At 49.8% G+C, this 13,159-nt stretch overlaps 1 protein-coding gene across 2 annotated transcripts; it reads right to left on the bottom strand.

The window, feature by feature from the left end:
- Window positions 1–859: 859 nt before the first annotated feature.
- Ube2q1 (ubiquitin conjugating enzyme E2 Q1) lies at window positions 860–10,084 on the bottom strand. Of its 2 annotated transcripts, none has more exons than XM_028753236.1 (13): window positions 9,661–10,084; window positions 7,450–7,554; window positions 7,012–7,116; window positions 6,318–6,368; window positions 4,034–4,174; window positions 3,765–3,849; window positions 3,106–3,166; window positions 2,829–2,919; window positions 2,660–2,718; window positions 2,512–2,560; window positions 2,142–2,237; window positions 1,764–1,830; window positions 860–1,356 (listed from the first exon to the last, which is right to left on the bottom strand). In XM_028753236.1, exons 1-13 carry the CDS (start codon window positions 9,985–9,987, stop codon window positions 1,325–1,327), a joined length of 1,269 nt encoding a protein of 422 aa, XP_028609069.1. In that variant the 5' UTR covers window positions 9,988–10,084; the 3' UTR covers window positions 860–1,324. The 2 variants fall into 2 exon arrangements, with proteins under 2 accessions (XP_028609069.1, XP_028609070.1); XM_028753237.1 differs by lacking the exon at window positions 9,661–10,084 and adding an exon at window positions 8,323–8,779.
- Between the last annotated feature and the right edge of the window lie 3,075 nt (window positions 10,085–13,159).

The raw sequence follows: 13,159 nt of genomic DNA, 5'->3' as shown, positions 1-13,159 counted from the left end.
AAAATGCCCATCTGAAAAGCATTAGAAAACATCCAGGCAACTGTCCGAGGGTTGGGTTTTCTAAGCTCCAGGACTCTGTTTAGCTGTCCCTTGCCTCTGTCACTCCAGTCTTCCTCCAGTCTGCAGGCAGGTGGTCCCACAGCAAGCTCAAACAGGATGATGCAGGCTCCGTGAACTATGTGCAGTCTCACTATAGCAGGTCCAACACAGGTAGCTCTGGCTCTGCAGACTTCTCCCCTGCCGTGCAGCTCCTGGGGCTGAGCCAAGGACCCACTACAAACTGCAACCACATTGAGCTACTGTTTCCCAGTAGACCCACGACTTGGGAATGGCTAGAAAGAATCCAAAGTTCAAGTCTTTTCTTAGATAATCTAATAAAGCAGATGAGAAGTGAGAAGAGAGGACAGGAAGGCAGGGAACCAATGAGATACAGCCGCTCAGCATGTTGCTTGGGATTAGAGAAAACCTCATGCATCCAGGAGCCAGGGCACCACCCCTCAATTTAAAAGTAGTTTATGAAGCAGCTACTCAAGTCTCATCTTTTTCTTGGAAATTTCAAAAATGGAGATTAGTACAGAGAGGTACTAATGAATAATCAGGATGTTTCTGGGCCTCTGCAGCATAGTTCAGCAGGCCAGACTGTTCCAAGGAGTATAGGTGCTAGTTGCTCCAGAGGCCTTCAGGAGCAATCTAGGGTCAGATCAGGCAGGCTTCAGCTTGGCATTTCTCTTGAACTAGCAGCAAATCTCTGCAGTCTCTCTGCAGCTTCTCCTTGCTACCAAAGCATGGTGGGCCTGGCACCCCCCCCCCCCCCAGCAGTCAGGGGATGTGGGAATAAAAAGAAAGATGAGTCAAGACCAGCGTCTTCAAATTAACAAACTGTAATTGTTTTCCCAAAGATACATTTTTTTCATACACATCCATCATACACTGTAACCAAAAAAAGCAGTGTACATGAAATAAGAGAAAATAAATTAAAAACCCATAGCATAGGTAAGGAGGCTCTAGTCTGGAGCACAGCTGAGTTTCCAGCAATATAAGGAGGCTTGAGAGTTTCTTTATAAGAATGCCTGCTAGCAAGGGTTCCAGCGAGGTGGTTGGTCTGTAGTCAGTCTTGAGTACTTGAGACAGTTCAGTGTGTGTTGTGGGTTGTTGTTTTTCCTTAGCGTTTAGAATAGCCATCATTGTCCTGCAATAGGCAGAGCTATCACGTCCAGGAAAAATGAGGGGGGGAAACCAGAGGCAGCGTGAGATCCAAATACAGCATTCAAAGGTAATTGGTCCAGTGGTGCCTGGGGAGGAGGAAGGGGATGATACTCCAGGGTTAGCCATCTTCCTTCGGGGGTGTGTACCAGCCTGCACAAGAAAACAAACAAAACACAAACCAGCACAGTGAGGGGCAGGCCCAGGCCAACTTCACCTATCTATCCCAATCCCCGAGGACACCTCCACATTCTAGGAAAAGAGATCCTAGGAACACTGTGTTGGGGAGCCGAGGCCGCTTACCCAGAGGATATTATAAGGGAGGGAGAATGGTGAGCCCACCCAGGACAGGAACTGGATGAGCTTTGCAGAGAGTGACAGCAGAGGACAGTGCCCAGGCTACCTTCAACCCCACTGCTGGTTACTTCTTGGGAAGAAGGGTGACAGTACTCCAGACCTCTGGAGAACTGTGCAGACGATGGACCAGTGGATAGTAAGGCTCAGAAACCAAAAAGGCTCCTGTACTTGACTAGAGCAGGGCCTGGGGGCCCCAGCCTCACCGTTTTTTTCGTGGATCTGCACCAAGGACTTGTAGGACTGCTGTGCTCTCGTCAGACTATACTGAGACTGGGGAGAGAGAACCACCAGGTCAGGTAATGGCCAGCTACAACCTACTGCAACCTCACCTGCAAGCTGTCCCCAGGGACCCACGCGTCCCAGCTTCTACAGCCACCATCTCTGCCTGGGAAGACCTTAAGGACACACCACACATGACATCCCTTTCCAGACCTGTGTCACCCCAGCATCTGAGGATGCCCCTGGGACCAATGCCCTCCCCCTCCATTGCAGGGACCTTATCCTCTCTGACCCTAAAAGGCAGCTTTAGCTGGTTGGCAGTCTAAACTGTACTTGGCTCCCCACAGCCCCAGGGCCCTTACTTTGTTGGCTCCAAACTGCACCCGTGCCTTCCCCTTCACCAGCGTGGCACTGATCTGCATGATCACCGACTCTATGGAGTAGGCACTGCTCCAGCCCTGGGGCACGGCAGGGACAAAGCAGGAAGTCAGGACACAGCTTCCTGAGACACCTTCAGCACCTTTCCAGGCAAGAGGCTGCCTTTACAGAAGGGTCCCTTTACTCCCAGTACAGTCACCACCTGTCCGCCTAGGTTGCTGGGTACAGGTTATGCCTAGTGCAATGAAAGGGCCATATTATGGCTATGGTTTGCTCCCCCACCCCATTAACCAATGGGGGTTAAAGCTCAGCCAGCCCCACCCAGGCCAATGGCCAAGAGTGAAACAGGCTCACCTGCTTGGTGAGAAGTTCCATGCAGATGGCACCTCCACCCAGAACATACCTGCAGAAGAAGGGTTAGTCAGCTGTGTCTGGCCAGAGGTCCAGTCCCTTCCACACCTGCTGCACCAGAGCGGCCTATTCCCTTTGCCCAGGCACTCACCCTCCAGAGAGGACTGGAGACACAACCCTGACGAACGGTGGGTCAAAGGGGAAGTTATCCTGAGAGAGAGAGGCAGGTAACAGTTAGGGAAGGGAGGCCGGCATCCTCACAAGACTCGAGGCAGACAGGGAAAGCTCCGGGACAGAGCACTGAGAACAGGCCATCTTACTTTAAAGGAGAAGTTAAGTAGGATGAAGTCTGCTCCTTCCTTCTCCTTTAGGATCTGAAGATCATTGTGCAAAGCGCTGTCCTGGTCAACTCTACAAAGCAATGAATCTGGGCTCAGCCTGCTGGGTGCTAACCAAGCAGCCTCCTGAGGGTTCCACTGCCCACACCTACTCCTGGGACCCCACAACCAACACACTGAAAGGCTGGCCCTAGGGCTCCACCAGTCACTCCACTCATGTGGCTCCCTCAACCCTTCTCATCCCAGAGCTGCCACTCACTTGAGGAGTTTGACATTCCAGTCATAGAGACTGTCATTCACGAGTTCGACTGCATAGTTTCCTGGAAGAAGAGGAGGCATTGGCCTCAGTAAGATGGGTCTGGACCAAGGGGTAGATCCTTACCTCCCTTAAGAAAAAGGCTTGAGCTGGGTGGTGGTGCAGCTTTATTCCCAGCACTCAGAAGGCAGAGGTAGATGGATCTCTGAGTTCGAGGCCAGCCTGGTCTACAGCATGAGTTCCAGGACAGCCAGGGCTACACAGAGAGAGCCTATCTTGCAAACCAACAACAAAAAACCCAAACCCCAAAACCAACAACAACAACAAAACCCTTCAAAGGGTTCAGGTTTGTTCCTGGATATGCACCAACCTATGCCTTGAGGAGTTCTAATCTTTGTCTAAAAAGTTTATAAGCATTTGTATGATCTAGAAATTCTCAGGGAGTCCTTACCAGCATACTGTATCCTTTTAAAAATAATTACATTAATATGTTTACTACATATGTATGTGCCACCAATGAAGTAGAGACTCTGTCATGTGGGCTGGAGACTGAATTCAGGTCCTGAAACTTGGTGGCAAGTTGCTTTTACCCACTGAGCCATCTTCAGGCCCATACTGAGTCCTTTTTGAGGAACTCCTATGCAGCCCCTGTGCAAACTCACCGCCTTTGAAACTCTGTGATCGGTATATATCCCTGAGCTCCTTCATCAGCCGGTCAGTGGCCTGCACCGAGCCAGACACTGCACCCTGGGAAGGAGGGAAACACCATTATTCCTTGGTCTGGAGGGTAGACCTTAAGGTGGTCTGGACTAGGGATAGAACTGAACAGATCCAACAAAGGAGACAGCTCTCCATACTGACGGGCAGTGGCCTGCCACTCCCCAGCCAGTGCCCACCAACCCTCTGCCTTGCCTCTCTACAAGGCACGTACATTTAAGTAATCTTGCCTCTGGTTCTTTTTAATTTTCTCTAGGATGGCTAGGTTTTCTTTTCCGATGCCATCATCTTCAGACTTCTTGCCCTCAGCTGGCTCTTCCTCTTTCATTTCATAGTGATCTAGGTCTTCTGTATCCTGAGGTAGGAATGCAGAGGAATGACACCACAAAGGTAGTGGATAGACTATCTTTTTCTCAGTACCACCTGTCCCAAAGCCCCAAGCCCCCAAGGTGGTCTTAGCAGTAACTTCCCAGTTCTAGAAAGCAGCTTGGCCCTATTTCCTCTGTGGTCTAAAGGCCAAGGCAAGTTTTTATTTTTGGAAACAAAGTCTCATACAGCCCAGACTAGTCTTCAACTCGTTATACAGCAAGGATAATCCCGATCTTCCTCCCTCCACCTGCCAAGTGCTATGGATATAGGTGTGTACCTGGCTTTAGGGTCTTGCTGTGTAGCCATTGCTGTCCTGGAACTCACTATGTAGACCAGGCTAGCTTCAAACTTGCAGCAATTATACTGCTACAGCCTCCTGAGTACTACATTAAAGGCCTGTGTCAACATGTCTGGTATTTTCTTTCCTTTCTAAATTCTTAAACCACAGCAGCAGAGCTACAAAAAGGACAGAGAAAGGAACTGTCTTCTTGTCCCTAGGAAAACCCTGCTCCAACTGTCCCTAAAATTTCTTTGGCAGCAGAAAACTTCCCAATTTCTAGATGAATAACTTTGGCTTGCAGTGGTGAAGTAGAAGTAAAAGCTTGTTTTACTAGGCTAGATTCTCATCCAGGAGTCCTCAGGAACCTAGGCCTAAAGGAGAAAACTAAGAGCAAGCTCGGTGGCTCAGTAGTAAAGGTGCTTGCTGAGATGCCTGATAACTTGTGTTCAATCCCTGAAACCTACATGGTAGCTAGAACTGACTCCTCCAAGTCCTGACTTACACACATTTAAAAAATGAGAAAAATGCAAACTAGACCATAAATCTTTTTTTTTTCTCCCTATAAGAGCAGGACCGGAATTAGGTCCCTAGAAGTACTCATTGCCAAGATGGAAATGAGGTGGCCCAAAGCAGGAGACAGTACAACTTAACAATATAATTAGCTCCTCATCCCCCTGCTCTGAGGGAACAAGCAGCTCAGTGAGCAGAGGCCACTGTGGCAACCTCAGACCCACGGTCAGGTGCTGTGGGCGTGGCACAGAGGGCTGAACACCTCCAGGAAGGACTAGGTTTCAGGGATCATCAGCCCACACCAGGTCTGAAGATCAGTACAAAGTTACAGAATCTGGGTCCAATACAGGAAACAACATGACCAAAGACACCTTATGACAGGACATCCTGTACTCGGGGCAACATACAACAGCTTACTTTATTCCTTTATAAAATACTCTTCTATTGTTTTCACTTATCATGGAAAAGCTGAGGTCTAGTGAATTGATTTTCATTAACTTCATTAATAAATTTGATTAATTCTCCAGTCAAAGGAGACTTCACAGAAATGAGGTAAGTTCTATCTAGCTATGAAGCTTAAGTTAACTATGATTTACATTCTACCTATAGCTTGGGTGGTACATGACTGCAGTCCTAGCACTTAGGATAGAGAAGCAATAGGATCAATTCAAGCCATCCTCGACTACACAAGTTGAGTGTGAAGCTAGCCTGGCTTACACAAAAATAAATAAATAGGAACTAGGGAAATGGCTCAGCAGTTAAGAGGCTGCTCTTCTAGAAAACTGGTTCCCAGCACCCACACAGTGACTCACAACCACCTGTAACTCCAGTCCCAGGGGATCTGACGCCCTCTCCTGGCCTCTACAGGAACTGCACATATGTAGTGCATAGACATTCACACAGCAAAAACATCCATACATATAAAAATGAGGAAAACACAGTATCTATATTTTTAAAAGATTCTGTCAGGTGCACTATACACTATTTATTATCTGAAACAACCATGAGATATACACCACAATCCTATTTTATAAATGAGAAAACTGTAGCCTAATGAGAGTAAGTAAAACTCCCTCACCAGGACACAGACAAGGGTCTGTCAAGATTCCTGAAGCCATCTGAGATTACGTTTGTCCAGTATTTACATGCTTTAGCACATTGGCAGCTAAATGTTTTCAAAGAATGGATACAAACAGTGATTTCCTTTACATCAGGCCAGTCAGTCTTTATCCTATTGATATTGCTTCTTTCCCCAGTTTGAAGCTGGAACTGTTAATATCAAAGACCCATACTGATGACAAACACTTCCTGCCAATACCATCTTGTGTAGTAAGCCTACCTCAGGCATCTCTTCATCTTCATCTTCTGAAGACACTTCTTCCTGCGTGCACTGCAGTGGAGAAGGAGGCAAAGAAGAAGATCAGACCCAGTGGGTTGCTAGAATGCAGCATCTGACCTACCCCTCTAGCCTTGAAGGTCTGGAAGGTGGGCACTGCCCATAAAGATGCCAGTTTCTCCACCAGCCAGATTTGAGTGGAAGCAAGAGCCCAAGGGATGGATGACTTTGATACCAGCCAATTATTCTCTTCCTACCACATGCCAGAAAAAAAAAAAAAAAAAGAGAGAAAATAGCTGTTTTGTCATCTATTCTGCAGAGCCCAGGTTAACTTTCCTCAGAACTCTCCTCTCATTTGATCTCCTCTAGAATGATAGTGCATTTCTGTTCCTAAACTAAGGGCCCGAGTTTCCAATAGCTATCAACTGCTATTGCTACAATAATAAAAATTCCCTACTCATCTCAACCCTCAGGATGCTGCCCCTGAGACTGAGTTCTGATAGGATAGAAGGAGTGAGTAGTGCCCCATTTAGCTAGATTCCCATCTGGAGAAGTAAGCGGCTGAGAATCACATGTGTGTTTGGGAGCAGTGGGGGTGGGAAGGAGCTACTGCAGTCCATTTCAATTATCAAGTATTTCTTAAGCACTCTTTGGGATGACTGCCACAAGACCCAAAGCCCATCCCTCAGTTGCATACCTGCTCTGCTGGCAAGGGCTGATCCAGCATTTCCACATCAGGATGCTGAGGGAGGTTGTAGAGTTTACACAGGTCAGAGATGATCCTCTTCAGATGCTGCAAGAGCTAGGGTGGGGAGACATCAAATATGTCTTTCCTTCTACAATCTGGATAGCTGTATGGATGAGCTTTTAGCTTAGATCTCAAAATGGTGGCTCGTTCTCTGCACTGGATGGACCTTGTGTTTACAGGAGTGACTCTCCCTAGTGGACTTATCCCAGAGCTGTCACAGGACTCGGCCTCCTCTGGCTTCAGTAACCAGTGCTCCTAAGAAGTCAGGTCTAAGATACTCCACCTGGGGCACCACCCACTTTTCAGATCTAGCTGCCTCTCACAGGGTACTTAGGTCGCTGAAGCCTCTTCAGGAACACACACACTCCTCCCCACTGCCCCCCTCACCAAAGTATTCCCTTTCTTTATGTCCACCAGCCTCTCCAAGACAGCAGCCAAGTTAGGGTCATCAGACTCCACCGACCAGATGGGGGGCACAGCAGGGTATGATTCCTGAGGGGGAAAGCAGGGAGAGTGGTCACAATGAGAAACTTTAAGAGAAACCATTTTTTGCCTAGCCTTCCTTCTTCTCTGAAGACTCTGGTTCCTTTCTTTCCCACCACCATGCCCTACACTCACAACTACTAGCTCAGCTTCCCTAGAAAAAGCCTGGAAGGACCATACCCAAGAAGCACCATGTGGACTCTTTTCCTCCCAGAGTAAAAACCAGGGAAAGCTGATGACAGTAGAGGAAGAAGCTCTGGCCCTACTGTCCTGACTGCCTGCCACATCTGAGTTCTCCCCACACCCAGGCCAGAGTCCTTCAGTGTTTCCACACTCCAGAATCAGGGGAGGGAAGACCATCTCATAACAGACACACTGATGAGAAAAGCGCAGGCTTGTAGCCACCAGGGGAGGAGGAACTAAAATAAAATAGTTTCCAAAGCTAATAGTAAAAGGGCATCTGGCAGATCCACCCCCATCCCCAGAGCCCCTCTAGGACCCATTCTCCCTACCACTCCCTCAGGAACCTGCCCTCATCTCGAGTCCAGGCATGGGCTGGGAGAAAAGAGCCTACGCTACTGGCATTCCCAACATTCCTGAGCCACCATGCCACAGGAGCCTGAACAGACTCCCCTCCTCTGCCCAAGGCAAGGGGGCCCGGTGTAGGCCAAGTCTCTTTTGGAGGGGCTATGGACACTGCTGCTGAGAACCCCAAAGACAAAGACAGTAGACGGCCTCTGGCAACGGAAAGGAAGCAGCTGGAGGAAGCAAACCTACCCGTAAGTGAATCCACTTAGCAAAATCCAATCTTTGATGTTTCAACACATGCCAAGGAAGCCTTACCCACTTCTACTGGGGATCTTAGCGATGCCATAGTTCTAACCAGTGCTGCAGGAAAAACAGTACCAAAGATGCTAAAATCTTTACGTGACTGAGCCACTCCTGGTGGTCATAGCTTGGTGAGGTAAGGCTCAGCTTGGATAGATGAGTCCCCATCAAAACTCAAGTATCTCCTTATTACTCCACTCCCAAAGTTACCTCACCAAACCACGACTTGGTTTGGTGGCAGAAAGGGCTAGAAAACACCATGAAAAATGAATGGAAGCCTCCAAGAACCACAAAATTCACAAGTCTGTCTCCCCCCAGGCAACTCCCATTTCCAGTGTGGATAAAGGTCCTGCCCATTAGCTCTCTAGCTAGCTCCAGGAGAGACAAGACCATTACAGTGGGTGTTATCAAACATCACGAGCACTGTATCGTGCAGTACAGCTGTTACAAAATTACACCCAACAATTTCCTCAAGGGGCACTAAGGGATAAAATAAGGCAGGACACATGTCAGGTGCTTCCTGATCTAGTATAGTAGGATGGAATGATGCCTGCTGGGGAGCAATGGCACTGCTGCTGCTCAACACACACACACACACACACACACACACACACACTGCTATCACCGCCAGAACAATCAGCTAGGATAAGCAGACACGACCCCAGGAATGAAGTGGCAAAATTGCTACCAGCCAAGGCAAAAAGAGGAGTTAAAGGTTAGTTACACCAGAGTTAGTGAGAAGAAATCCAACGTGGAGTCAATGAACGGCACTATTACTTGGTGAAATACAGGGAGCAAAGAGGGGGTTGTACGAGGGATGCCTGACCAGACAACCTACAGGTGGTAACATCTAAGTGTAAAGAACTACTGAGAAGGGTCACTATGGAACTGGGCTGAGTTCCAGGCTAGGTCCTCCCAGCAGAGGCCTGGAATCTTATTAGAGTTGGGGTGGGAAGAAGAAATGGGCATTCCTAGGTGACATGGTAAAGTTGTGGAGGAGTAAGAGGAAGGAGCCAAAATCATTAAACCTGAGGTGTGGGTGGATTCATAGGAGGAGGTGGTTGAGGGGCCACATGTCCCAGTGTCCCTCGCTCTCAGGGGTCAACAGTAGAGACTGTGACTGCACCACAGAACCTCAAGCTGAAGAAACAAGTGTAACCTGGAGAGAAGGAGCCAAGCACCAAGAGGGGGCTCCGGCCTCCGGGTCCTTTGAGAGCAGGAGGTTGTATGGTGTGATTTCGAGCACCAGACAAGTGACCCCCAGCGTGGCGCACGCGAGGTCCTCACCGTGATGTTGCAGTGGATGCGAACGGGGTCCCCTGGCACCGATCCCCGGGAGGGGAGATGGGGTCCGGGCGCAGCCCCGGCCCCGGCCCCTCCGGCTCCGGCCAGCAGGAACTCGCAGCTCAGCTCGTCCAGGCAGGCGCTGGCAATGCGGAAGCGCTCGTGGCCGCGGTGGAAGATGGACTCGAGCAGCTTCAGCTCCCGCCTCAGGCAGGGCCCTGGCCCCGGGCCCCCTCCCGGGCCGCCCCCGGCCCCCGGCGCCGCCCCCTGGACCCCCAGTTGCTGCCCCGGCCCCGGCTGCTGCTGCCCCTGCGGCTGCGGCTGCTGCATCCTCCGCTCCGCTCCGCTCCGGGGCCGGCGGGCCGGGAGCCTCCGGCCTCCGCTCCGGGCTCCGCCGCCGCCGCGGTCCGCACTTCCTGATCCCCCCTTCGCCAAGATGGCGCCGCCGCCACCTCCGGGACAGGCCCCCTCCGCTCGCCGGCCCCCCCCCCCCCACGGTCGCCGGAAGCCGCGCGCCCCTCCCCCTCCGCGGCGGCCCCGCCTCCGGCCTCACGTGACCTCTGAGCTCCGGCCCCCGGCACGTGATCCGCGCGTCTTTCCCGCCCCCCGGCCCGCGCCTGTCACCCTCCACATGTGACCCTCGGCCCTCGCCTCGGCGCTCGAAGCGCTTCCGTGCGTGTACGTGCGTCTTGCGTGACTGTGCACCAGGGGCCTTTGCCAGCGCTTCCCTGTCACATGGCCGGCGTCTCTTGTCACGTGGTAGGCGCCTGTGTTCCCAGGGCCTCCCCGCGCGGGACTCTTGCTTCCTGCTTGAGTCCCGCGCCCCGGCGTGTGGCGGCTGGACGTGTCCGTCCTGTATCCTCATGGGGGTCGTCGGGTCGGGTCGCCTGCCTCTGCGTCTGCGGCGGCGGGCCCGGTGTGCGGAAGGGAAGGCGCCTCTCACTACGGTCGGAGAAACTGACTTGGGTCTCCCCGCGGTTCCTCTACGGTGTGTGACCTTGGGTTATCTACACTCCTACGGAGCCTCAGTTTCTCCATCAGAACAATGCCTCCGTACAAGACGGCGAGGCCTCTTTAACCTGTTCCCAAAGACTCGGTGCAAGGATACTGAAAGGGTCGAGTATGGTCGCTGGTCAGTTACGTCTGAAGGGAGAAAGATGGTGTGGCTTTCTCCACAGAATCACTGGACTTCATTTCTTGTGAGTGCAGAGTACTAACCTAGGGGTTGGATGGAAGACACTCTTGCCTACCAACTATTCATCCTTCCACCTCCTCGCACTGATCCTGAGCGGGCCTTGAAGTTTGTGGCAGTACCTCGTCGTTCCCACTAGGTGGCACTATCACAAAGGACAACGGAGGGTCGTGAAACCCAGAGCTGCAAATGGCAGGTGCTAGCCTGTTGTAAGGCCTGATGGCCTTTGGGCCATTTCACCATGTGAGCCATTGGCCCTTCCGCCGTCACCACCTTTATGTTTGTTGGAAGCTGACTGTCCCTTGGTGCTGGGCTACTGATTCACTCAGTGATGTTGGCAGAAAGCTTTAATTGGCCAAGTTCAACTCTGGAAGTTGTTCTTTGAGCCTCTGGGGAGTTGGGGGGGATCTGGTTTTCTTGTGATGGGAGCAGTCTGAACATTTAGCTGCTTACCATCTTTGTGGCTGTGTCCACAAGCTGGAAGTATAAAGGACTAGGGCAAGCCAGTCCTAGCAGTACAGGATTGTAGTCCCAACTATCTAGGAGAGTCAAAAGTCAAAGGCCTACCAGGATAACTTAATAAATTCCTGTCTTGGCCAAATAACTAATAAATAAGGTCTGGGAATGTGGTAGAATGCTTGCCTAGCAAGTAGAAGCTCTGAATTTGACACCCACCCCCATCATCACACACAAAAAGAGTAATTGTAAAAAGTCTAATTTATCAAGCATTCCCCCAGCCAGAAATATTTAGCAAATATTTCTAACCCTCTTAACACCATTGCAAGGTGAGCACTTTAACCCCTAGTTTACAGATAAAGGTCAGATCTGTAGCTACTGAACAGAACTTCTGGGTCTGTCTCCATGGCCTCTACCCTATTCTGTCTGCTTGCTTGCTTCCTTTATTTCTTTTGTTATTGTCAGGGTCTTGCTATATAGCCCAGGCTAGCCTGAATCTCATTCTCTTGTCTCAACTACCCAGTGCTTAGCTTATAGGCTAGCATGCACCACCTTGCTCAACTCCCCTATTCTAACAGCCCCACACTTCCTTTTAGAACTTTCCACAGATCACATGACCTTTAGCCCTTATCCAAGGAACTGGAACTTGAGGTCTTCCTTGCTCAGTCTTCATGTATTAAGATTACACGTTCACGAACCAGGCCTGACGAACTGTATATAAAAGCTGTATGTGTATGCATATTTTGCATGCACATATGTACATGTGTGCCTGGTGCCCACAGAGCCAGAAGAGGCATTGGGTCCCCTGGAACTGGAGGTAAAGATTCTGATTTCGAGAAGCTGTGTGGGTGCTTGGAACTGAAACCTGGTCTTCTGCAAGAGCAAGAAGTGTTCTTACCCACTGAGGCATGTCCCCAACCCCGTATACAAGTTTTAAATGTATACATTTACTTATTATCCTGAAGATAGAGGCCAGGGCCTCATCCAATGCTAGGCTTTGTCATTGAACTACATCCCATATGGGGTTTATTGGGGAGAAAACATGACAATATTGCAGGTTGGTAAGCCACACTTCCACCTCCCAGAGGAACCCAGAAATCAGGGTCAGTGGGACATGGTGCCTTCTATTGCTCCTTCACTTAGCACCTCAGCTCTCTGGCTTTCCATTGCTGGTAAGCTTCATATGAAATCACACCTAAAATAATTGGGCATGAGTGTGGCAGCCATCTGAACTGGGAGTGAAGTGGATATATTTAGTGAACTGCCCTCATGGAATTCATTAAGGAAAATAGAAATTATAAAGCCAGAATCTACAAAACCAACTGACTTGTTAAATGTGGGAAACGAACAAATATTTACCGAGCACCTACTGTGTATGATACACTAAAGAAATAGGATTGAATGAAACAGATTCAGTCCTTACATTCTCAACCTGACAGGAAATCAGACACTTGGGCCAGCCAGATGCCACACAAACCTAGTGTCTTGAGTTTAATCCCGGGTACCCACAAAAATAGAAGAGCATAGACTCCATAAAGCTGTCCTCTGATCTTCACACACCATGCCATGACCTTCACCCTGCCCCCAACAACAAATACAAACTTAGAAAACAAGACATTTAGTGCATAGACAGACACTCAAGCACTGACTTTTAGTTGTGCTAAGTGCCTCAGAGAGAAGACTGGAAATCTGGAAAGGAGTTCTGAAGAAATGACACATTCTGAAGAGTGAGTAGAATGGGTGGAACAAGAGTTGACAAGTCCCAAGTTACAGAGTGTGAGACACCAGGAGAGGCTACAAACTCAGTTCAAATTGCAAATAGCCAGATTTATTAAAACTGCAAGTAGGGTGACA

Source organism: Grammomys surdaster, unplaced genomic scaffold, assembly GCF_004785775.1.
Source record: "Grammomys surdaster isolate TR1022 unplaced genomic scaffold, NIH_TR_1.0 125946, whole genome shotgun sequence".
Lineage (NCBI taxonomy): Eukaryota > Metazoa > Chordata > Mammalia > Rodentia > Muridae > Grammomys > Grammomys surdaster.
This window is presented reverse-complemented; position numbering and strand designations above follow the sequence as displayed.